We start from the raw sequence: 25,463 nt of genomic DNA, 5'->3' as shown, positions 1-25,463 counted from the left end.
GCCCGCCACCCCCTCCCTGGCCCTGGAGCTGCAGGCATGACTCACGCCAGTTCCCAGCCCTAGTGCTCCCTCCACAAGCTAGCCTTCCTCGCAGCTGTCTTGTGCTGCCATCCCAGGGGCAAAGGAACCCAGTCCAGCGGGAAGCCCCAGCCCAGCCAGGGCAAGAGTCCACGCCATACAGGAGTAGGAGACCTCCCGGGCAGATGTCTCCTTGCCCTGTGCCAGGAGCTAACAGAGGGCAGCTCAGTAAGCGGGGGAGGGAAGGGTGCTTGGTACCATGCACGCTGGCTGTTGAGTCACACACCAGGGGCCAGGAGAAACAGGGAATTGTCAGCAGGGGCGGGGGGGTGGGAGATGGATGGTCCAGACTTGACTCAGCTAGAGTTGCCTCCCTATCTCGGGCATTGTGCCAGCCAAGAGGGGCCCTGCTGTACCAGGAGGGCACCCTACACTGAGCTGGTCCCTTTGTGCCAGCCCCAAATCCACCCCATGGAAACCAAAAGCCCCCGGAGCACCTGCCCCAGCCTCCCCCACAGCAGGGCTTGGGAAATGGGGCTGCTCCCTGCTCCCAGGGCAAGGGGGAGCTGCGCCATAAGCAAACAGCAGCCGCCCGCTCTCATTCCGCCTTTAATGGTGAGATAACTTTGGTTTCTCAGTGACAGAAGCAGGGCACTGGCTCCTGGCAGGCGTCCGGCCCAGCCCCCGCCTCACCCAGGCATGGAAGGGCATATCCTCCCCAAGTCCATAAACTCTGCCCCCAGGGGGGTTTCCAGACACATACAGCAGTATTTATCACACCAGGCCTTGCCTCCCCGACACTCCTTCGCTCACTGCATATCCGCCCCACTCCTTACAACAGGAGAAGGGCCCTGCCATCCCCTCCCTCCTCCACATCCCACAAAGCCTAGGGTAGAGCTGGGGGGCACCCCACACCCTCTGTGCAGCTTAGCTCATTTTGACAGTCCCCTGTCCCTCTGCTGAGCTGGGGAAAGGATGATCACCCCCCTACCCACACACCATGGGGCCAGGCTCCGCACTGGGGCACACCCAGCAGTAGGGAAGGAGCTACCTGGCCCTGGGGGATGAAGCCAGTCCAGGGCACAGCCCTTGTATTTCCACACCAGGGCAGATCTCCCCCCGCCGCTCCTCCTAGCTGCGGGCTGCCCCCTATCGCCGCATCACTGCCCAGGAACATCTCCCACCCCCACAGCTGCAAGCACTCTGCTGGCCCGCAGGGAAGGCTGGAGGGGCCTCTCACCCCCTCAGCAGAGGCAGAGGTAGGGGGCCACCTCCAATAGATCCGCTACATTGGCGCTAAACGAAATACAAAAGGCTCCTGGGTTGCAAGTCTGTCGGCCCCACAGAGGGGCACGTGGGGCTCTGACTGCAAGTGCCACCTATTGCGCCCATGTCCCTGCCATGCTAAGCGCCAGGAGACGGCCTACTGCCACGAGGACCTGAGTAAGGGGCCAGACTAGTCCAAACGGGCCAGGAACCCCAGCACCAGGAGTCCCAGAGTGGCACAGGCTGGGCAGGCTGCACTGTTGTGGGTGCTCAGCTGCCGCTCGCACTCGTCCCCGTGCCAGCCCTGGTAACACTGGCACCGGAAGTGGGTCCGTAGATAGGCGGTGTCAGTGGCAGACAGCTCCCCCTCTGCCCGCAGCAGCGGCTGCTGCCTGTCGGCCTCGCCCCGGCGCCGGATCTGGAAGCTGAGCGGGTTGAGGTGGAGGAAGACGTTGGCGGTGCTGTCCCGGCGCCGGCAGCGCCCCCTGCCCTGGCACAGCGCCTGGCTGCAGCGCTGGGCTGCCGTGGTGACGTTGACGATGTAGTGACCCAGCTCCTCCTCCAGGTAGGCCTTGATGGTCTGGCAGGTGCTCTGGGAAGGGAACGAGGGGTGAGCGAGAGCCAGAGGGCGGCAGTGAACTGACTGCCATGGCAGGCCCTGCTAGGAACCCAGGGGCAGCTCAAGCCCACCAGGGCACACCAACAGCTTTGCCAGGCGCTAGCATTGTTCCTTCACCTGCCTTCAGATCCCCAGCGGCTGGCAGCACTATTGCTGCATGCAGGGGGTGGCACTACCCTATGCCAAGCAGGCCAGGATTAGCAGGGCCCCAAGGAGGCAGGCAGCTTCCTCTGCCCCACTGATTGCCCGGGGTCAGGCACCACGGGATGCTCAGACCTCATGGGCACAGACTGGAGCATCCAGGAAGGCCACAACACATGCTGTGCGCAGCCCCTGGCTCACTCAGCACAGGCTGCGGTAGGCAGATGCCAGCAGGGAACCGGGCCCAATCCCATTTCAGTTTTTGACTCCACCGGGGGCAGGAGCAGGACTGTTGAGAGGTGCTCCCCATGTTCGATACCAGAGCTCAGTTGGCAGGAGGATGCTTCCCTGCTGCGGGCGAAGGGGGAGCTGTCCTCCCTCTGTACCTACCTGGCTCTTGGTGTAGTCTGCATCGCCCCAGAAGATGGCACCAGCCGCCCCCAGGGCGGCGCTCTCGCCAATGGTGGAGACCAGGTCCGTCTGCAAGGGAGGAATCCAGACAGGGCCAATGGTTAGGGTGGAACCTTGCAGCCGGAGGTAGGCAGGTGCAGCCCCCCGAAACAACCTGCATACTGCTCCCACCTGGATACTCCAGGGGCAGGAGGACTGGCTCATGTGGAAGGGCAGTGCCATAGCAGTCAATCCCCTGCGGGGGTGGGGTGCTCAGACTCCAGCTGGGCTGCACTGGAGGCGTGCCCTCTCTGCTAGTCTCTGAGCAGGGCTAGGCCTGGCCAGGACCGGAGGCCTCCTGGGTGGCGCTAGAGCACCGCTGTGGTGCTAGAGGCAGGTGCTTTTGGGCACACTAACTTGCCACCTGAGGCCATTAAAGATCCCAGGGTACTTTTCCTGCTAGGCCCCTCCCCCCAATTCTGCTGCCCAAATCCCAGCTCCCTACACTGCACCTCCATAAATGCTCCTCTCCCCCCCACACTCTTCCCCAGTCCAGCTGCCTCCGGGATTCTCCGTTACGTGCGCCACACTGTTGCTGGGTGCTGTTAGAACAGCTGCTGTGCTCCACCCCAGAGGTGGCTGCCTTTCTGGCACCAGGGAAAGCAGTGTCTCCCCCCCCACACACACACACACTCACACCCAGAGTCCATGAAGCAGCTGGGAGTTAAAGGTTGCCAGTTACCAGAGATATCCCAGGGCCACACCCAGCCTGGTTGCAGGCACTTTGTGATGGGGTGGGGGTGGAGCATCCCCACCCTGTACTCCTCACATTCCTGCCCCTCCCTTCCTTGCCCCAGGCCAGCATGCATGTTCCTGGGCTGGGCCTGGCCATCAGGGCTGCTGAGACAGCAGGTGGCCTGATGGAACAAGCACTGAAAGCCAGGCAGGAGGGAAGCGTCTGGGGGCAGCCAGCAGCCAGGGAAATGGGCTGAGAGCACCAGAGGTGGGAGGCAGGGCATGTGTGCAGCTCAGCTCCTGCCTGGGATGGGGGTGGGCAGCTGCAGGAGTAAGTTGCCTAGCAAGTGGGACTGGTGGAGTGACTGAGAACCGGGGTCCCAGCAGCCTCCCCACCCATGGCCTTGCCCACTTACCCAGCTGCTGCAGCCCTCCGAGATCCCAGGCCTGGGCTCCCTGCACACAGCTCTGCCAGTGCCCCTCAATCCCAACCCACAGCCCCTTGCTATCCCCGCCCTCGGCTCTCCCCACACAGCCCTGCCAATGCCCCTCAATCTTGACCCACAGCAGCCCCCTGCTACCCTAGTCTCACAAAGGGGTTGTAGCCTATTCAAGTCCCTTCACATCACATTCATCCAAACTTGGAGCCAGCACTGAGAGGTTAGCGCAGGGGTTCTCAACACAATTTTTGGTGGCCTCGGAGTGTGACCACCAACTCTTGCTAGTGGCCACAGACATTTTCCCCTAAAATACTTAAATATGCACATCTACACATCCAAATCAGTCACTTATTTATGTAGGGTTGGTGGGGTTTTTGCAGACTCAACAAAAATAGTGCTGTGAAAAGTGGTATTTGTCTGTTGGTTCATATCACTTTTCCCAGGAGACTTATTAGCTAGCTGGGAGGCTGAGATATTTGCATGTTTGTTAATATCACTTTTCTCAGCAAGCCCCAGGACAAATTAAGGCCTGGATGATAGGGGGCAGGAGGGGTTAGAGGGGGAGGCAGTGAGGACCTGGGGTGATGGATGCAGGGGAGACAGCAGGGGCCCAAGGCAAATGGGGGAAGGGGGTGGTAAGCCTGCATGCCTGGAGCCGGGGGGTCAGTGCCCATGGCTGCGTGGTCAGAGCCAGGGGCCGTGCAGCTGAAGCTGGGGGTCAGAGCCTGCTGCCACACAGCAGGGGCTAGAGGTCAGCACCAAGGGCCAGCTCTGCAGCTGGAACCTGGGACCAGAGCCAGTGACCGGAGCCCGAAGCTGGGGTCACATGGCCAGAGCTGAGGGTTAGCACCTGCAGACCCATGGCCAGGTTCCTGAAGTCCCACCACTGGAGCCTGCTGTCCAACCACCCCAGGGCTGAAGTCTGAGCCCCACCAACCCCTATCAAGGGGGGGTCGAGAACTCACTTTGCTCCTGCAGCATTGTACCCCACCTGTCTCCAGAGATGGTCCAGAGCAGTGCAGCCAGGAACAACAGGGAGGGAGGGGGAAGAGGTCGATTTCCCCACCCCTTCACTGTCCAGGAGGCTGTTGTAGCCCCACAAAAAGCCCCTGGTGGCTGCATGTGGACTAGTGGATATGAGACCAATGTTGGGCTGGAAGGCACCTTGAGAAGCCATCAAGTCCAGCCCCCTGCGCTGAGGCAGGACCAAGTCACCCTAGAGCAGCCCGGACAGGGGTTTGTCTGACTTGTTCTTAAAACCCTCCAGTGACGGAGATTCCACAACCTCCCTTGGAAGTTATTACTTTGTCCTACTGTCAGGGGCTATGGAGAACAATCGATCACCAGCCTCTTTGTAACAGCCCTTAACATGTTTGAGGACTGGTATCAGCTCCCCCCTCAGTCTTCTTTTCTGAAGACAAAACTTGCCCCAAATTTTTAACCTGTCCTCACAGGTCAGGTTTTCTAAACTTTTGATCATTTTTGCTACTCTTCTCTGGACTCTTCAATTTGTCCCCATCTTTCTAAAGTGCGGTGCCCAGATGAGGCCTCATCAGTGCTGAGCAGGACAATGTCCTCCCACACGACACTCATGTTAAAACACCCCAGAATGAAATTAGCTTTTTTTTTTTTTGTGGAGGGGGGGTGCAGCAACTCTACTGCATCCGTTTGATCCACTCTAACCCCCAGACCCCTTTTCAGTAGCACAGCCACCTAGCCAGTTAGTTCCCATTTTGCAGCTGTGCATTTGATTTTTCCTTCCTAAGTGTAATACATTGCCCTTGTCTTTGTTGAAGTTCATCTTGTTGATTTCAGACCAATTCTCAATTGGTCAAGGTTGTTTTGAATTCTAACCCTGCCCTCCAAAGGGCTTGCAACACCGCCCAGCTTGGTGGCCCCTGCATAGTTTTATAGGCAAACTCCCCACTCCCTCATCCAAGTCATTAATGAAAATATTGACTAGCTCTGGACCCAGGACTGATCCCTGCAGGGCCCCACTAGATGCACCTTCCTAGTCTGACAGCAAACCCTGGAGTACCATCTTTCAGCCAGCTGTGCATCCACTTTATCATAATACTATCTAGACCCCATTTCTCTAGTTCCTTAGGAGAATGGCCAGCAGCCGGCTGCCCTGCTCCATGTCAGTGCTATGCCTAAGCCACTTGTCAAACACCAGCACCAATGCCTCATAATTAGCCCTCTCATTGCCTCCCTGAGGACTAGTGTGTCCATGTTACAGAAATGGAAACTGAGGCACAGGGACAGAAGATGATTTATTCAAGGTCAGAAAATTTAAGTGCCAGCAGTGAGAATAGAACCCAGGAGTGCTGGCTCGCAGTCTCTTCTTCTAGCCCCTAGACCCCACTCCACAGCCAGAGCCAGGAATAGAACCCAGGAGTCCTGGCACGCAGTTCCCACTCTAGCCATTAGAACACCTGGCCCTTCCTCCCCTGCATACGAGATCAGGCCTCTCCTCTAAGAGGTGAGCTGCACTCTAGCACCAATGTATGTACCCCAGAAAGAAGCAGCCTGCCACCTACAGAGACCCCACTCCCATCGGCCCAAGGACCCCTCCGCCCCCGGAGCACTTCCCATGGGAAGCAGCCCCAGCCAGGAGCCGCACTCAGCAGGACACAGGAGGAAGCATTCAGGCATGTGCTGCCCTGGCAGACAGCAGCAAAGGAGGCCGTAATCACCAAGAGCAGAGAAGAATCTGCCCAGCTGGGGTCACTGGTGTCCTCCCACTTGCCTCCACCCCCTCAACATGCCCAGAAGGCCAGGGGTGGAGAGCCCCCACCCATACCACTAGGAGCTGCCCAGCTGTGCAGGACAGCATGAGGACCCCGAGAACCTCTGACTCCCAGCCCGCCCCAGAGAAATGGCTTCGCAGCCCCAGCCATGCTAGCAGCTGGCTTTGTGCAGGGCCCCCTGGACTTCTACTCAGCCACTAATGGGGTGCTGTGCCCAGCAAAGCTGGCACACTGAGCGTTATAGATGGGCTGATGGGTGCAGGGGGCCTCTGTGGCCCTTTCACCCCCATCTCAGCAACCAACATCCCACAAAAAGAACAGGAGGACTTGTGGCACCTTAGAGACTAACCAATTTATTTGAGCATAAGCTTTCGTGAGCTACATCCGATGAAGTGAGCTGTAGCTCACGAAAGCTTATGCTCAAATAAATTGGTTAGTCGCTAAGGTGCCATAAGTCCTCCTGTTCTTTTTGCGAATACAGACTAACATGGCTGCTACTCTGCAACACCCCACAGAGTCTCTGTGCAGAGAGGTTTCCCATGGGGCTTGGCTCAGCTTCCCTCTCCCAGTGCCTGCAGGGTAGGAGTGCAAAGTGGAGCAGGGCTCAGACCAGAGTCCATTCACACAGGTTCTGTTACAAGGGGGCCCTTTATACAAAACTGCTGGGAGACCCCACATCCCCCATTTCAGTGGGGTGCCCCATGCTACATCCTCAACAGTTAGAAAAGGAGATTGTTGCCTCCTACCCCTCCCCCATTGCTGCAAGGGGCTTGGTGCCTGCCTGCCTCTCCCTGCCCGCCCACCACCTGCTAGCACCCGAGGCTCCTCCATGCTCTGCTGGAGGAGCCCACCCAGGGCACAGCCCCATCCCATCAGGAGGGAGGTTGATGGAACTGCTCTCCTGGAACCACGGAGCTGGCACCGTATCGGGCTGGCAACAGGAGTGGGCCAGATCTAACACTCCCACCCCTGTCAGCCCAACAGCACGGCTTGGAGCCCCACAAAGGACAATGGGGCACCCCCCGTGACAGATACTGGCCTCTGCCTGCCTGCTCGCAGCTCGGACACACCCCTGCCCCACAGGGAGAGACTGCAATGGTTTCATACATTAAGCCATTCTTGGGTATCTGCAGGCCCTGCCACTAAGCGTCAGGCATGGACGGCCAGAACAATGGCACCAGCACCACCCTCCCACTCCTGCCTTTCGTCCCCCACCACAGCCACCTCCCCACCCATCATGCTGCCCCCTGCAGGCTCTTGTAGGGACAGTTACACCACAGGGCACCAGGAAACAGACTTCCCAATGGAGATCCTCGGCACCGCAGAGGGCATCCTGTGACAGCATGGACCTTCCACGCTGGGCGGGGGGTTGGCTAACGGGGGTATAGTACAGGATGGGATCATTTCAGACTACACCCCACCACAGCTCTGTATGCCCCCCCCCCCCCCAAATGGGACCTTTCCCCCACACCACACCTGGGGCCCAGAGAGCTCAGGCACTGGATTTTCACCTGAGCTCTTGAGAAAAATCTGTCTCTAGCTGATTTGCCTATGCTCAGGCAGGAGGGCTGGGAATGGAACCCAGGAGTCCTGGCTCTCAAACCCATGCTCGTCTTCCGGCTGCCTCCTGAAGCTGGGCCCTGTGGGGCGGGATCCAGAAAGGGGAAGTGGCGGCTGTCAACCGGCAGTTAGCCTGCACAGTGGCAGGGCCACGGCTCCCATTTCAACAGCTGCACTCCCCCCACCAGCCGGGGCATTGTAAGGTCAGGAACTCATCCCCAAGCCCTCCTCAGCCACGGCAACGCTGGGCAGGACCAGGGAGCTGGAGTGTGATCTCATAGACCCACCTGGCTAACACAGGAAGATTCTCCCCCACCCCACCTCCACTGCCCAGCCTTCTCTCCTCCCACCAGCGCCTGCCAGGAGGGCCACAGAGCAGCCCTGTCCCAGCTCACTTAGCTACCACCATGCAAGAGCCCTATGCCCAGCTGGCACAAGCAACAGGGCTGCTGGCAAGTCCACTCAGATGCAGAGGGGCAAGCAGGACTGGGACCCTGCTCTACCCCATAAAGTGTCACCAGGCACAGCTGGGGTTGAATTTGGGGAGCTGGTGTTTAAAGCCTTGGAAGGTGGGAAGAACCAGTTCCTCCCACCCTCCGTGGCAGAGTTCACATGAGGCCTGGAAAAGACTGGAAAGTCTGTTCCCTTGGTATGTTCTGGTGCCTTTGCTGTAATATACTGGGAGGGTGTATGATCACACTGCCCCCTAGTGGTGAGCCCACTCACTACCCTCTCCCAGAGCCAGAGAGCTAGAGGCCTGGGAAGAAGCAGGGTAAAGCCCCAGCACCTCTGGCAGAAATGGGTCGGTCCCTGGGACACGGGCGCCGCCTTACCCTGCTCAGCACATCCAGCTTGCGGCTGTAGGTGGGCCTGGTATAGACGAAGACGGGCAGCGAGTAGCCGTCGTGGTGCTGGTGGGAGATCCGCAGGGCCTCCATAACCCGCGAGTGCACAAACTTGCGGCCATTCTCGGAGGAGGCCAGGACCTGGTCTAGGTAGATGGAGGGATAGAGGGCTGTGCTCTCCTTCCAGAGCCAGGCCAGACGGTCATTGCGGGTCTCCTCCACGTCAGGGCAGCGCCCCGTGTAGCTGTCCGGGTTCTTGCTGTAGTCGTGGTTGTAGCAGTCCGGGAAGAGGTAGTAACCCCACAGCTGCTTGGGCCGGTAGCTCTTGGCGTGCTGCAGGGTGAGGAGCATGAATTCCTGGGCCGAGCTCTCAAACTCATACTGGGCCTCCTTGTTCACCAGGTCCTCCTGCCAGCTGGGGTGCCGCAACAGCACCAGCTGACGGGAGTTCTTGCGGTAGACGTCCTTGTTCTGCCAGTTGCGGATCCAAATGGGCCGCCACTCCTCCCAGTCAATGACAGCCAGCCCTTCCTTGGCCTCTGAGCGGATGTACTTGCGGATGCCCTCCTGGAGCCGGTCCAGGTGATCCGTGAGGCTGCTGTTCTGGGGGACACCCCCGTTCACAGCCACCTGCTGCTCGTCGTAGTAGGGGTAGCGGCCCAGGCGCTCCTTGTAGAAGATGGTGAGATTCTGGTCTACGAAGCCCTCGTTGGGAGAGGCCTGCAGGTCAAAGAGGCTGAAGTCCAGCTGGACCTTGAAGCGAGGCCTGCAGTCCTGGGTCGGCGCATTCCAGGCCACAATGAAGGGCTTCTGGGTGAAGAGGGGGGCAAAGGTTGGCTTCTCGTCCTGCCCACGGCTGCTGGTGACAGCAAGGAGCAGGAGCCATGGCACTGCCAGCGCAGAGCCTCCCCGCATTCTCTCTCGCTGGGCTGCTCGGTCACAGGATGGCTTCAGGTCACAGCCTGCCGGGGGAAAAGGCTGTAAGAGGGTAGGGCAAAAGGCACTCCCCCACCCTGCTAGCAGTAGAGCTCTGCCAATGCCCCTGAAACCCCCCTACTAGCCCAACCCCACAAACCCAGCTTTGCCAACGCCCCTCCAATCCATCGAGGTACTCCAATGGTCTACCACTGGCCCCCTTGTGAGCGCATCACAAACATTCGTGCATCTCTGCTCTGAGCTGGGGACAATACAGAAGGGAAACTGATGCTCAAAGCTCAAGTGACTGGCCTGAGGCCGTACAGGAGGACTGCAGTGGAGCTGGGAACGGAACAGAGATCTCCTGCCTTTCAGCCTAGTATCTTAGACCCCAGACCAGCCTTCCTGCCCCGAGAGCCCAACCTGCGGCAGCCTCTGTTGTTCCAGCCCTGGAGCTAACTCCCAGGGCTCTGCCACCGCACTTTGGTCCTGACCTGCCGCAACCCACCTGAGCGCAGTACAACTGGATGGGCAGCAGAGACTCGTCCTTAGGAGGGGAAGCTGCCAGCCACAAAACCCTCCAGCACCAGCAGCGGTACAGGGCTGAGAGCAGTCCCAGGCCCAGGTCGGTCAGCACTGCAGGCTGAGCAGCCTCCCCAGGCCCAGCCAAGGGCCGGCTCCAGAGCTCAGCTCCAGTGGTGCAGTTCCAGCAGAGCTTTCTTGACAGTCCCCCCAGCAAGAGCCGGGCCCCACCACACAGCAGGCACGTAAACTCCCTGGAAGGGAGCTTGCAACTTAGGGCCTGGCTCCGATCTCCCCCACACGTGGCGCCGACCGCGACCACTCGGGTCGAGTCACTCCGGATTGACGCTGGCGATAAACCGGAAGGATCAGGCCCCACGCCGGAGGTTTGAAGCCCTGAAACATCCCAAGAATGTGCGGGCCTTCGCTTACCAGCGCAGCCGGTGGGTCGGACACGCTTTGTTCCCGACCGATCCCTCCCTCTCCCCCTGTGCGACCCCCGCCGCAGCTCCGCCGAGCTGTCCCAGCCAGGCCACCTTTTGTTCGGCAGCTCCGCGCACTGAGCAACAGGCTTCGCACGAGCTCCGGGGCAGCGCGAACTTTTTTCCATTGCAATAGCCTGCGAGGCCAGCCGCTCGGTGGGAAGCAAGCGCCGGAGATCAAATAGCAAAGCTGGGGGGGGGGGGAGGAGGGAGAGAAAAATGTGGGTGTCAGCAGAGCAAGCGCTCGCACAAAGCCGCGCAGAGCAGCCCCACGGAGCAGAGCTGCAGCGAGGACAGATCCGCTCCCAGCCCGGCCGGCCGGCCGGCGAGCGGCACAAATCACCGCACGGCGCAGAGCCGGGAGAGGGACAACGCGGAGCGGCGCGTCCGGGACAGAGCCGGGGCTCCCCAGAGTTACCAGCTGCCCGTCGGCCCGCCTCGCCGGACCCCCAGCCAAGCCGCACGCCGGGATCCAGACCGCGAGCTGCCGGAGCGGGGCAGGGCAGGGCAGGGCAAGCCGGGGAACAGGGGACCTTTCCCAGCCACCCGGGCTCCGCTCCAGAGCGGGACGCTCCCCGGCCGCGGAGGGGCTCGGCAGCCCCCGCGCCGGAACCGGGGCCGGTGGGAGCGCCCCACGCCCCCCGCCCCGGTAGCTGGGAAAGTTCCCTCCTCGCCCAGCCCCGAGCGGGTCGCGGCCGGGCGGGCCCCAGCAGCTCCCCTGCGCTCCGGGCGCGCACTCACCTGGGGCTCAGCTCCCCATCACCCCCCAGCGAGCCCCTTTAAAGGGCCACGAGCCCAACACCACCCCGCTCGCCGCTGCCGGCCTCGGCAGCCCCTTTAAAAGCCCAGGGGCTGGAGCGGCCCAATGCGAGCCGGAGGGGAGGGGGAATTCCTGCGGACCCGCCCCCCCAGGGAGGCACCGGCTCAGCGCGCGCAGCCGGCCGGAAGCGGGAGGGAAGTTCTGCGGTCTCTAGCTCGGTCTGCGCCGTTTCTAACGCTCCGTGGCAACGGGGACCGTTGTTTTTATGTGCACTAGTCCTTACCCCCTTCCCCAGTCGGCAGGAACCACTTGGTACAGCCCGGCGGGCTTGGCATGCCAAGCGCCGCTTGCTACTGAACTGCAGGGGGCGGCGCGCGCCGGGGCAGGGCGGGGCCAGGGGAGCGGCCGGGCTAACGGAGCCCGCACAGGGCGCCAGTTAGGGGAGCGGCGAACTGCTGCAGCGCCGGCCTCTGCCCACAGGAGGGCGCTGTGGGGAGGTGGAGAGGGTCACTGGCTGGGGGGGGCTCCCAGCTACTTCAGCCCCAGCCTCTCCCAGCAGGGGGTGCTGTGGGGAGTGGGGCAGGAGCACTGGCTGGGGGGGGTCCTGGTTACTCCAGTTCCAGCTTCTCCCAGCAGGGGGTGCTGTGGGTCGCAGGGCAGAGGGCGCTGGCTGTCTCTGTGTGTGGGTCCCGGGGGCCCCAGCCCCAGAGTCCTCTGCGATTCCAGTGTTCGGAGCCTGTTTTCTCCGGGAGCTGCAGACAAGGGGGCGGGCATGCCTGCTGCCTTGCCCTCGCCCGGCGGGAGTTGGTATAAGGCAGGGGTTCTCAAATGGGGGGTCGGGACCGCTCCAGGGGGTCGTGAGGTTATTACCTGGGGGGGGTCACAAACTGTCTGCCTCCACCCCAAATCCCGCTCTTCCTCCAGCATTTATAATGGTGTTAAATATATAAAAATGTTTTTTTCATTTATAAAGGGGGGGTCGCACTCAGAGGCTTGCTATGTGAAAGGGGTCACCAGTACAAAAGTTTGAGAACCACTAGTATAAGGATTGACTTGGGAGCACTGGCTCTCTGATCAAGTCACAAAGCGGTTGTTATGTCAACGGCTGGGAATCCCTTCGAACATTTGTTTCGTTATGGACTCTACATAAACATCTGCTGGGGGAACAATGTCAGCCCCAGTGAATGGCCATTGTCTCGGGAGGGCCATTTTCCTTCCCAGGAATGCGCCCGCCAGTCTGCTGGGTTCAATGGCTCCCCCAGAGCTCTGGCAACTGGCTGCCAGGGCAGGGCTTGGCATGCCAAATGGCTGGCGCGTTCCAACCAGCCGGCGTTCTGGAGCCCTTCCAAAGTGCCACTAGAGCTCAATCAAAACCAGCTCTTCAGAGCCAGAAGGCTAAGCAGCTGGATCTTCTCCCACCACGAGGTTATTTGCATGTTCTCATGATCGCAGAAGCCGACAGCACTCAGGGGTTCAATGGGGCTTGTCTGAGTTTGGCGGCTGGCTGGTGTACGGTGCCATCTGGGGAACCTGCAGACACAGGATGCTGAGCGATCAGCCCTGGTTGAGTTCAGCTGCAGTCGTGGGTCTTCCTTGTCTCTGGAAATCAGCTTCTATCTAACTACATAACAGAGCTCCTGCTTCCCCCATACCACTGAGCCCGTGGGCCTCAACCCTATCCCAGAAGGGCCTTGAGACCCCATGGTGTCCCAGGTCTCTCTGCTGAGTGCCACCACCAGGGACAGCAATGGTGCTTGTCAGCTCAGGATGTCTCTAAAGCTTTACACTTTGCTTGAACACTCCTTTCTGGGAGCCCTGGGCTATGAGCAGGAACATAGGGGTTAAAGAGACAGTGCCACATGCTGGATTCCTTATTGATTAAAGCCTCCAAAAAGTGCCTTCAGTCACCTACGGCACTGGGGACTGGGATGGCTCTGGAGATGGAGTCTCTCACCTCTAGGTCCCTAGTTCCATAACCCAGCCCAGGTCAAAGGAGACCAAAGAGCCTTGGCTTGGGGTGGCTGATGAGTGGCCTTTTGGCTATGAATTAGATGGGGAGGGATGTCCCAGTCGATTTCCAAATGGGCCGGTATCTACGTGACACCCACTGCCACCAAACCTGCTGGCACTCCCAGCAGCGAGACCGAGGACTGAGTCGGCCAGAGGGTCCCTCTGCACTAGTGAAATGGCCCACAGGCTGACCAAGGTTGCCCACTGCAGATCCCTCCTGATCCATCCAGGATTGCTGTTGCAAATGGGGATAGTAGGACGAGATCATTGGGGACACTGTTACAGGGTGCACGACCGGGCCCCAGTTCTCAAATGGTTTGGGCCCATCTACAGTAGCAGCTTCCCTCAAGGTTAGGGTGGGTCCAAGGGGAACGTATTGAATGCTTTTGCTGGCCTCCAGCGGATGCCCCTGTCTCACACATAGAGGTTGGTCTCTGCGGGGTGGGGCTGAGGCATGCAGGTTATATGGGGGCTGTTTGCCCTGCCGCTGCCCATGCTGTATCTTGGCTGCAAGCAACCAGAGGCCTTTGAGCTCCAGGGCTGTCGCCACAGCCCCAATCTCACACCCCCACAATTGAATGCAGTTTTATGTTTGCACTGCCAGCTGGCCTGGGCACCTCCCCTTCCTTCCTCCACTGGGTTTGCAGGGCACCAGGGGAATAACCTTGGGGCTTGCTTTTAGCCGGGCCCTGCTTTTCCAGTCACATGTGAGCCACTTACAAGACACTGTGTGTAAAGTAATTAAGGGCTTGTATATAGGGGGAGTTTGACCACATATGCTTAGTTCAGAAGTGTCTGCTTCTGGTTTAGCTTAGCTCCCTTTGGCTTTCCACATGTGGGCTTACAGTGGTTTAAATTCACTCCTTTAGCTTCTACTGCTAGAACTTCCCGAGTGCACGAGTCCAGACAAGCAAACAGGATGAGGCCAACTAGTGACAGCTGGGATAAGAAACCCCACCACCACCACCCCCCCTCCCCACAGGGTAAGGTACAGAAGATCCACTCCCACCCCAGCATTACTCGCTGGTTACACAAATGGAGGGACACCTTAGGGCTTTTCTTAACAAGCAGCCACCCCACAGACAAGCACTGCTACCTCCCCACTCTTTCCTGCTCCTGCTGGGAGAGACCAGATCCGTTAACTGGGAGCTCCCCACATACCCAGCACTCCTGCCCCTCCCCACAGTGCCCCCTGCAGGGAGAGGCTGGGGCTGGAGTAGCTGGGAGCTCCCCCAACAACGAGCGCTCCTCTCCCACTCCCTACGCCCCTGCTGGAAGAGGCTGGGGCTGGTGTAGCCAGGAGCTCCCCCAACAGCCAGTGCTCCTCCCCCACTCCCCACTGCACCCCCTGCTGCAAGAGGCTGGACTGGAATAGCTAGGAGGTCCCCCCCACAGCCAGTGTTCCTGCCCTGTTCCCCACAGCACCCCCTGCTGGGAGAGGCTGGAGTAGCTCGGTGCTCTCCCCACAGCCAGTGCTCCTGCCCCACTCCCTACAGCAGGTGCCAGAATCATCAGGGCAGAGTGGTACCAGCAATGCCCTCTGAGCAGCAGTGGGTGGGTTCTGGCAGTGCATGCCCATCATGTGAGGCCCAAGGCCAGGGAATACCAACAGGGAGGAGAGCTACTGGATCATCCGGTGCCTTCATCCCAGCTGAGACGGATCTCCAGCGGCAGAGGAAATGAAGGGCGGCTGATCTGTAATCCGATCACAGCCCCCCCACCCCTGCGCTGGGGAGGGTCAAGGGGGTGAGGCCCAAGTGGGAGGAGGGGGGAAGGGGAAGGCACTGGCCCAAGCTGGGCTCTGCAGTTCGGGGTGGGGGGTGAGCTCCCAGTGGGAGGAGGGCAAGGGGAAGGCACTGGCCCAAGCTGGGCTCTGCAGTTCGGGGTGGGGGGTGAGCTCCCAGTGGGAGGAGGGCAAGGGGAAGGCACTGGCCCAAGCTGGGCTCTGCAGTTCGGGGTGGGGGGTGAGCTCCCAGTGGGAGGAGGGCAAGGGGAAGGCACTGGCCCAAGCTGGGCTCTGCAGTTCGGGGTGGGGGGTGAGCTCCCAGTGGGAGGAGGGCAAGGGGAAGGCACTGGCCCAAGCTGGGCTCTGCAGTTCGGGGTGGGGGGTGAGCTCCCAGTGGGAGGGGGGAAGGGGAGGCACTGGCCCAAGCTGGGCTCTGCAGTTCGGGGTGGGGGGTGAGCTCCCAGTGGGAGGGGGCAAGGGGAAGGCACTGGCCCAAGCTGGGCTCTGCAGTTCGGGGTGGGGGGTGAGCTCCCAGTGGGAGGGGGCAAGGGGAAGGCACTGGCCCAAGCTGGGCTCTGCAGTTCGGGGTGGGGGGTGAGCTCCCAGTGGGAGGAGGGGGGAAGGGGAGGCACTGGGGCTAGGCTGAGGCAGGGGCCAGGCCAGTCAAACAATGGGGACTCCCAGAGGAGCTGGCTGTGGAGCTGGGGGCACTGTTCCACACGAAGGGCTCAGGAGGCAGCAGTGGGGCAGCTCCCAGCAAGGAGGCCAGCCAGCCCACATTCCGGGAGCTGGGGGCTTTGCCAGCCCAACCCCTAGCCCCGCACAGGAGCATAGGCAGCCAATTCAGGGTGGATACGCACCACCAGCCATGCCAACCACACCTGCACTTCCCCTCCCCTCCTCCCAGAGCTACACCCCACCATTACAGGCCCCAATTCCCCCCTCCCCCCATTACAGACCCCAAATCCCCCTGTCCACCACCCCCACTACAGACTCCAATTCCCCCTGCCCACCCCCCATTATAGACCCCAATTCCGCCCACCCCCCATTACAGACCCCAATTCCCCTGTCCACCACCCCCACCCACCCCCATTACAGACTCCAATTCCCTCTGCCCACCCCACATTGCAGACCCCAATTCCCCCCGCCCACCCCCCATTGCAGACCCCAATTCCCCCTGCCCACCACCCCCATTACAGACCCCAATTCCCTCCACCCCATGTTAGGCCAGGTCTCTTCAGGGGACAAGGCTGACTGTCACTAGGGGATGCCGTTCTGCCTGGTGGGCTGCCCCGCGGGTGTAACACTGCGCAATGGCTGCAGCGTAGGATTATCATTCCATGCCTCCTTGCCGGGAACAAAGCAAAGCAACCCAAGCTAGGGCTGATGGAGGAGATAATACACACAGCCCATCCGGCTTCTTGATGGGCCCGGAAATCCATGTGCCTGGGATGAGGGAACAGCCAGGAAGAAATGCAGGAAGCCGGGTGTGTTCCAGGTTGGAAGCATGAGACACTCACCAGCAGTCCAGAGGGGAGAGTGAAACAAGGCCTCCTCAACACTTCCACTCCCCCCAGCCAGCACTCCTGCCCCACACCCTACAGCGCCCCCTGCTGGGAGAGGCTGGGACAGAAGTGGCTGGGAACTGCTCTGGGTCTAGCACTCTCACTTTTCTGGACAGTGCCTCCTCTGTTTTAGTCCTGGAAACACTGTAAATGAGACAGTTGTCCCCAGTACAGAGAACTGAGCAAGAAAGTCCCTGCTAAGTACGCTGGTCTGGATACAGAACCAGAGCACACACACACGTCCCCCCGCTTACTTTCCACAACACTCAAACCACAGCCTGGGACCCACAGCTCCTGTATCCTTCCAGCTACCAAGTCTCATGTTATCACACTAACAATATAGATTGCAAAGCCCTTTGCAAAGGTGGGGGTCACTATCACCATTGCACAGATGGGGAAGCTGAGGCACTAAGCGTTACCCAAAGACAGAAAGCAAGTGGGTGACAGAGCCAGGTCCTGAACCCAGCTTCCCAGGGCCACATCCTACTCACAGGGTCTTGCTGCCACACACGGCTCTAGTGCATTGCTGCTGTAGCATCTCAGCTCCAGCTGATCTCTGCTGCACGTCATACAGTCCTCAGCTCTACCCGAGCAAGAAGCTCTCTCCAGAACCTCTCACTTGTCTGCCCTCACGGTGTCCAAACCTGCTGCACCATTGATCAAACCGCCTTCTCATTGACCCTTGGGGCTAGTTGTTTCAAGCACTGGCACGTGGGCAGCCAAAGTCCCCACCTGATGGCTAGTCACTGGCTTGTGTGACATGAGTTTGTGGGGTGTCAGTCCCATGGGCCCGTCACAATGCCAACAGCCCACCAGCTTTTAGTTGCTGCAGAAAGGCTGAGGACTGACTGGGCCACGGACCCAACCTCCCTGCTCACCCCAGAGGCTGAGGCACCTTGGCAGGGAGCGGTGTGTGAGGTGCCTGGCACTGCTTCTGCCAATGCTAGGCGTACGCTGGCAAACACAGTTACCATGAGACTCCCTGAGCAATGCCCTTGGATCAGATTCACCCTCAGCAGTGTAAGGTCCTAGCCAGGACGACTCTAAATAGGGGAGGTTTCTGCCACACACCTGGCATGAAGGAGGCAGGGCACTGAGTAGGTGCCCACACCCATCTAGATGAGCACAATGAACATTGCAGGTCACTGGATGTTCTACTCCCCTCTGGGACAGCTGGCCGGGGTGCTTCTAGCACATGGCACTGACAGATCCCCCCTCACGCTCTGGGTTAGTGCATTAAGTCTTGTCTCCTACCCCTGGCATTGGGGCAGGATCAGATCTTTTGCTAGCCTCCTGTGGCCTCTCTATAGGTTAACACTGGCTGTGTCCTTGCACCACACATTGGAGGGAGTCATAGCACTTTGTGGACATTCATTTACTCACAGAACCCCTCTGGGAGACCAGTCAGTATCATCAGCCCCATTTTATAGATGGGGAAACTGAGGCACGGAGAGAGGAAGTGATCATGCAGCAGGCCAGCAGCAGAGCCAGGTCTAGAACCCAGCTCTTTCAAGGCCTAGCCCAATGCTCCAGCCACTAGGTAACACTATCAGAATGAGCATGTGATGGAGCTGGGAATAGACCTCAGGAGTCCTGACACACATTGCCCCCCCCGTTCTCACTGTTCGATTCCCCCACCACCACCACTTCCCTTCCAGAACTGGGAAGAGAACCGAGGTATCCCAACTCCCTGCTCTTATCACTCCTTTCCTGATCTCATTTCTATTGCTAGGTTCATCCCAGCCCGTTATTCTCTCCAGGTAAAGCAGGTCCCTTCACCCTCCCACAGTATAAAAAACTACTCACCCACCTGGCTTAGCTTTCTGTGGCTCCGGGTGGCAGCCGCAATGTTGGCACAGGGAAGGGTGTGGTAGAGAGAGCGGTCCACACTGGGGGAAACGCCTCACAGACGGCTGCACCCAGCGAAGGAAGGGAGAAATAAATGAATGACGGAGCTGGCGAGGAGGAGAGTTTTGACCCAGGCAGGGGATCTCCGAACAGTACAAAGGGTCCGGATTGGACAAAGATGCTTCCTGGGCTGTGCCGTCCCAGGGCTGGGATTCCAGGGGCTCTGTCTCCCAACGTCTCTCTCTCCTTCTCAGCTCTCCTAGGCTTGGTCCCCCGTTCCAGAGGTGCACACTCTCAGTCTCTGCAGTCCAGGGAGGTGTGCGCTCCCCAGTTCTCACCCGCCCCAATGGAGCTGCCCTATGTGCCTTAGCCAGTGCCCACCCCTTTGTCCCCCTAGACTCCCCCCTAGCTTGGAAGGCCTTTCTCCCGGAACCGAGCCTCATTTCCTGCTGGCAAATGGAAAGGAAAGCTGTGCAGTCCCTGCTCAGCAACCACAAGGCCTCAGAAAGCTCAGAGATGGGAGGAAGGGTGGCTCAGAGGTCAGCAAGGTCTCAGGGGATCTCCCCCGCGTTCGCTTCCACTTGCAACCCAAGGCGACTGCTGCTGTTCCATCATGCACCAGCCCAGTTTCCCCCAACCCTGCCGACGGGGCAAGATCGGGGCTTAGCATGGGCTGGATCGAGCGCTGCTTCCCATCCTGTTCTGATGTTGCCACCTGCCCCACCCAAAAAGGAAATACTGCAACAAGAGTCACCCAAAAGCTCTCCAGACTCTTGGCTCCAATGTGCACCTCTCCCAACCTGTAGATGGCGATGCAGAGCAGCTGGGCCTGGCACAGTGCCCCCAAGCTGTGCTCTGTGGGTGTGTCTGGTACCACCAGGATGTGTCGGAAGGTTCTGCTCCCCTTGAACGATTCTTCCTCCGCTTCCGGGTCTGCCTGACTCCAGCAGGACTGGAGAGCACCGTCTGCGGGCGAGGGGACTGGAGCCTGCACTGTTAGAGGATGCCAGAGAGACTAGCCCCCATTGCCCCCTAAGCTGAACTGCCCGTAGGTGCAGGGCCAATACAGAAGCCACATTCTGGGGCTGGCGCAGAGGCCCCTGGCCAGCTGTTCGTGGAACACCGGCGGGTGTGCTATGGAGATCTGGCGGGGCACAATGGCGCAGGTGCCCTGTCTTCTTTACAGGTGCTAAACCCCATAAAGGATGTTAGAAATGCTCAAAGACTTTCCCAAAGGAGCACATGCCGGAGCTGCCCCAGAGATGTTCTGCAGTCACCAGTGAAGTGGGGGGTGGGGAGATGTCTCCTGGGCCCAGACTGAGGCTGTATAGGGAATTTGCAGGACCCTGGGATGTGTCCTGAGTTGGTGTCAGGGGATTTGATCCTTGTCTGGGCTGGCCTAGAATTGGTGGGACTCAGTATGTGGCAGATGGGGGTGGGGCGGCTGTCTTCTCAGGCCTTGTTGCCTTAGAAGGGAAAATTGCTGCAACTCTGCAACTGTAGCTTTAGTTCCAGTTTGTTCCCAAGCATGGCACAGTTACAGTTCAGCGCTAAGGAGCAGTTGCCCGAGGGGCTGTTTGCTATTCCTAGACCAGGGTACACGGGTGCTGCCAGAATCCCTTGGCTAGCAGGGGGATGCGAGGGGCAGGCAAAGGAGCAGCAGGACAGAACCAGCACAGTGCTCCCGGGGAGCATCATGGCTGTGTGGTCCCAGGGAATGCTGGCATTTAGGGGCAGGGGGGGATTTCCTCTGCCTGTCACTGCGCCGCCACTGAGTGCTTGGGTTGCTCATGGAGCTGCTGGATCAGCCCTTCGGTGCCTCCCGTTTCCCGCCTCACCATGGTGACTCAGCAGCTTTCTAGAATCAGGAACAATACAGGTTTCCTGCCCTGAGCTCTGCTGGGCTGGGGCCAGGAAAAGAAACTGTAGAGATCTGTTCTGGCCTCAGGGTGGAATGGACCTGGCGGGACCTAGTGGAGGTCAAGCTCCCATGACACTCAAAGGTTAGCCATGCTGCTCCATGGAGAAAGAACTCACCTTCCTCAGCAGCCTGGGGTGGGGTGCCTGTCATCATGTGCCTTCAGACAGAGGGTCCTTCCCCGCACCACCCAGCATGGGCCCCCAGAATCTAATGGCTGATGCCTAAAGCCCCATTTAACCCAAGCTCCCTTCCGCCTGAGCCACATGAGTGATGGCTGCCAAGGCACCCAAAGAGAACCTGCCCCCTTTCTGAATGACTCCCAATCAAGTCTCTGTCTCTATCCCCATCCATCCATTTATGCAGGGCCTCCATCAGCATGATACCCACACATCTTCTATGTATCTGTAAGCGTCCTGCTCCCTGCAGCTCTCCTGCCCCCTCGCCACCCCCTGGCCTCTCCTCTGACGCATGTTGCTTCTCCAGTATCTCACCACTGAGCCCACCTGCTTCCTTGGGATGGGTGCTGGGATGGCAGCCAGCAAGCCACATGGGATGGGACCCAGGAGCAAGTTCTCTGATGCCGGTAGCTCCAGCTGTGATCCCAAGGCAGCCCCATGTGTCACCACTACCCAAGTCTTGTTCACTGTTGCTCTGTGTGCAAAGGCCTGGCTGGCTCAGGGATTCAGGGTACAGGGCCTTCCTAGCTCAGCAGTGACTGATGTCTGCCCAGAGATCTCTGGGAAATGGGTTGAGCGAGTCCCACTCCAGTTCCTAGTGCATAGGCACCCATGCCAGCACTAACTGGACCCCTTGCCAGCAGTCTCTGCTGATGGCTCAAGGACTGAATGGGCCACAGAGACCAATCTCCCCTCGCTGCCTAGTGAGGTCCTTCCAAGCTGGGCAGAGGCACACCAATGCATGATACGGGAAAGCCAGCCCTGCCACACAGCCCATGCTGTACCTGCTCTGTGGATAGAGGAGTCCAGGTTCAGGAACATTTCCCAGCACAGGAGCCATTTAAATCAAAGCACTTTCCCCAGGGTCCACCACTGGCCATGGGGCAGCTCCATGGAGTGGCTGAAGGTGACGCTTGTCTCCAGGCAGAGATCAGGCAGGGAGGCTAGCCTGGCTGGCAGGGGCTAGGTGGGTAGGTAGGGCATCAGCCCTCTGGCTGGCTGGCAAGTGTGGCAATGACAGACCAGGCTCCAGCTGGCGGTGCTGGAGTCAGCCCGAGCAGAACTGCAGAATGGCAGCACAGCCTGGTGCTCTGGAGCTGCCCTGACTGTCCTTGTGCAGAAGAAAGGCCCGTCTGTTTATGGGGCTGATTTGGTGGGTTTTTTGCCATGCTATTTCCAGGAGGCAGAGTCAGTTTTTTTCCACTGAGAATGGAAGCAAAGGTCCTGCTGAAGGCTCCTTTATGTGTGTGTTTGTGCAGGTCCCTCCGGGTGCCTGTCCAAAGAGAGTGTGTGTGTGCATTAGTATGTTCAGGGTTGCATGTGTGATTTCTGGCACACGCCCACACACGGAGCTAGCCAGGAGGCTGCCAGGGGCTGCTAGGCTGAGGAATTTCACAGCCCCCAGTTGGACAGACTGTCCCTGATCTACCCTGTCTCTGCCACGGCCGCTGCTTTGACTCCCCCACAGTGCCATGGAGTGGATGTGCCCAGGACAGGGCATACTTCCCCCACCCTGCCAATGAGCACAAGAGCTGAGCGGGGAGAGCTGTCCCCATGTGCCAGCCTCTGCTCAGAGTGAAGGTGCTGCCCGACTTCAGAGTTCTGCACCCCGCGAATGTTGCTGCAGGGACTAACTCACCATTTCTCAAATGTGGCCACCAGGGGGGTTCCCTGCTGCCACAGCAGTTTCCTGGGGAAACGGGGCACGAAGGGGAACTATCAGCCCCTCCGATTTCCCTGTAAGTTGTGCAGCAGCGTCTTTAGAGCCGCGCAGGCGCTCAGGGAACCCGCCTGGGGAAGGGGTGCCCCTCCCCCGGCCCCCAATCTGCCACGGTCAGGGCACCCCTCCACCAGCCCCAACTCTGCTGCAGCCTGGCCCTGCCACAGCCGGGGCAGCACGGCTGCAGATGTGGCTGGAGCAACCCGGCCCCAGCCCGGGCCGGGCAGTGTGGTCCGGCCCCAGCCACAGCAGCGTGGCTCCAGGCATGGCCAGAGCGGCCCAGCCCAAACCCAGCCCCAGCCCCAGCCCCAGAGTTGCCACGGCAGGGAGAGGCACCTTCCCCCCCATGCCCCCCGCCAGCCCAGGTGCTGCTGTGGAGAGAGACAGCTGGGGGGAGTTCTCTTTTCCTGCCGTAGCACCAAAGTACTCTTCTGCACCCCAAGCTGGAGCCCTCACATCCCCGGCCCCACCCGCACCCCCAGCTGGAGCCCTCACAGCCTTGCACTCCAACCCTCTGCCCCAGCCCCTAGCCCCTCATCCCCAGCCCCACCCCAGAGCCTGCACCCCCAGCTGGAGCCCTCACACCCCTGCAGCCCAACCCTGTGGCCCAGCCCTGAGTCCCCTCACACACTCCGAACCCCCTTGGCCCCAGCCCCACCACATGAATTTTGTTTTGGGCACCAATATGAAGGTGACGTGTCACACAACACCTCCCTATTGGTGCACATAACAAAATTCATTCTGCACATAAATGGGAAAAATTAGAAGGAACACTGTCCTTCCTTCCTTCCTCTACCTCTCTGGAGACACGGGTGGGACACACAACGCTTAAGGAGCAAAGTGAGGCTGGGAGGGGAGGGGGAGCTTGGCGGGGGAGTAAGGAGGTGGGCGGTGAGCCAGCAGCAGAGTGAGGGGGCGTCTGGCTGTGAGTGGGGGAGTGAGGAGGGATGCAGGAGGCAGGCGGGAGGTGGGTCAGGAGGCGAGCGGCAGGTGCATGGATAGCGGGTGGAGCCCCCCTTTGGGGAGGCTAGCCCCCGACTCCCATCCCTTCCTCCCCCACCCCGGCAACTGGAGCCCCGAGACCCATCTGCCCCCCCTCGGCTGGAGCCACAAGCCCCCCACCCGGAGAAGCCCCGAGCACCCCCTCCCTCAGCTGGAGGAGCCCCAGCTGGCCGAAGGCCCAAGTGTGTCCCCCCCACACACACACACACCTGCCTGGAGGAACCCCAGGCTGGCTGTAGCCCGGAGCACCCCCCGTCAGCAAGAGGAGCTCAGGGCCAGCCAAAGCCCCGAGCCCTGCCACCTGCCTAGAGAAGCCCCTGCCACAGCCACAGCCACAGCCGTGCCTCCCCCCTCCCCAGACCCAAGCTGCCCAGATATGGTTTTTCGTTATTATTTGGACTTCTATTATGTCAAAGCATTTTTAAATTTACTTCAGAATTGTTGTGCAACCACTTTTACCAAAAAAGCAAAAGAAACAATAATAAAAAAAGACAAGAATATGCAAAGCACCTTAGCTGTGTTTCTATTCTGTTAGGTCCAGTAAAGAATAGAGACAACTGTCTGTTATTTTTATTATTGAGTGTGCAAAAAACAAACAAACAAACCGTACCATAAATAAATTACGGGGATTTGGATGGATATATGTGCATATTACTTCATTAATTTAGGAAAAAGAAACAATTTTAGGAAAAAGTGAGAGTATAGCCGCCAGCGAGCGTTGGTGGCCACAGTCTGAGGCCACCAAAAAAAGTGTTGTGAGAACCCCTGGACTAAATGGTGCCTGGACAAAGCCAACTCGCTATCTGGCCTTGTGCAAGTCCCTGCCCCTCCTGTGCCTCAGTTTCCCCATTTACAGACATGGGGGCGATGACACCAGGCTGATGGGAGGGGCTGGAGAAGGACAAAGTGTCAAGTGCAATCCTGGGAGAAGGGTATCATTGTGAGGGCTCAGTCCTTGGGAGCACTGTTCCACTGGGACGCAGCTTCTCCTCTTTAGTCCACTGCCCTGCAGGAGGCAGGAGGGGCCACCCTTCTCTGTCTTGCAGCCTAGCTGAGGCTGTCATTGCCAGCTTCCTGGGCCAAGGATGGAAGTTCTCCAGAACAAGCCCACCAAGCTGGGGTTTAGCCCAGAGCCTGCCCCTTTGGAATTAACGCACCACCAGAAGTTTTGGCCACACCCTCCTGCTGCAGGGGAAGTGCAGGGTGGATTTGATGACCCGTGCAGAGCATCACTTGCATGGACGTAGATGAGATCTGACCTCATCGTGAGTGTGCATTCCACAGGAAATGGAGCTTGACTTTCCTGCAGGTGAAAGGCCCAGAGAAATGAAGAGACTTGCCCCAGATCACACAGGAAGAGTGTAGCAGACACAGGAACTGAACCCAGAATAAGAGTAAATCATTCAGGCCATGTCTGTGTAACCCACACACCTCCTGGGTGTGGCGCTCTGTCCCATCAAGTGGCACCGAGACCACTTAGAGAGAGAGAGATTAATAAGTTTGCTCTACAGCCATAGGTAACAGCTATATGGCTTTAGCTCATACAGTAGAGACTCATGCATTTAGCTCCAGAGATCCCAGGTTCGATTCCACCTGCTGACCGGGGTCTGATGGTGTTACAAGTGGGGGCTTGTCTGCGATTTCAACTGGGAAGTTTCTGAAACTCTGGATGTGTTTCCTCAGCTAGAGGAAGCCACACAACTCCTAGGTGTGGTGCTCTGTCCCATCAAGAGGCACCGAGACCACTTAGAGCAGAGGTGGGCAAACTACGGCCCGTGGGACCGTCCTGCCTGGCCCTTGAGCTCCAGGCCGGGGAGGCTAGCTCCTGGCCCCTTCTCTGCTGTCCCCCCACAGCCTCAGTTTACCATGCCGCCAGCGCTCTGGGCAGCAGGGCTGTGAGCTCCTGCCAGGTGGCGTAGCTGCCAGACATGCTGCTCTGAGCAGCATGGTAAGGGGCAGGGGGTCCCGGGGGGCAGTCAGGGGACAGGGAGCAGGGGGTGGTTGGATGAGGCAGAGGTTCAGGGGGAGGGGCGGTCAGGAGAGGGGGATTGT

The 25,463-nt window shown here is 59.4% G+C and overlaps 1 protein-coding gene across 5 annotated transcripts; it reads right to left on the bottom strand.

Moving 5' to 3' along the window:
* Window positions 1–614: 614 nt before the first annotated feature.
* HYAL2 (hyaluronidase 2) lies at window positions 615–18,680 on the bottom strand. 5 transcript variants are annotated; one of them, XM_073352577.1, is made up of 5 exons: window positions 11,425–11,661; window positions 10,634–10,873; window positions 8,753–9,726; window positions 2,435–2,524; window positions 615–1,876 (listed from the first exon to the last, which is right to left on the bottom strand). In XM_073352577.1, exons 2-5 carry the CDS (start codon window positions 10,809–10,811, stop codon window positions 1,475–1,477), a joined length of 1,644 nt encoding a protein of 547 aa, XP_073208678.1. In that variant the 5' UTR covers window positions 10,812–10,873; window positions 11,425–11,661; the 3' UTR covers window positions 615–1,474. The 5 variants fall into 5 exon arrangements, with proteins under 5 accessions (XP_073208678.1, XP_073208680.1, XP_073208681.1 ...); XM_073352579.1 differs by lacking the exon at window positions 10,634–10,873 and adding an exon at window positions 10,188–10,597 and having other exon boundaries at window positions 11,425–11,657; XM_073352580.1 differs by lacking the exons at window positions 10,634–10,873; window positions 11,425–11,661 and adding an exon at window positions 18,555–18,680.
* Window positions 18,681–25,463: the final 6,783 nt, after the last annotated feature.

The sequence above is a fragment of the Lepidochelys kempii genome, chromosome 7, assembly GCF_965140265.1.
Source record: "Lepidochelys kempii isolate rLepKem1 chromosome 7, rLepKem1.hap2, whole genome shotgun sequence".
In the NCBI taxonomy this organism is placed as follows: Eukaryota; Metazoa; Chordata; order Testudines; family Cheloniidae; genus Lepidochelys; species Lepidochelys kempii.
This window is presented reverse-complemented; position numbering and strand designations above follow the sequence as displayed.

Bases quoted from the DNA above. Each gene is read 5' to 3' on its own strand.
- HYAL2 (XM_073352577.1), bottom strand. From the start codon at position 10,811: ATGGAAAAAAGTTCGCGCTGCCCCGGAGCTCGTGCGAAGCCTGTTGCT. The intron at 9,727-10,633 runs GTAAGCGAAGGC...TTCCCCCGGCAG, and splicing joins CCGACCCACCGGCTGCGCTG to GCTGTGACCTGAAGCCATCC. The intron at 1,877-2,434 runs GTAGGTACAGAG...TTCCCTTCCCAG, and splicing joins CAGACTACACCAAGAGCCAG to AGCACCTGCCAGACCATCAA.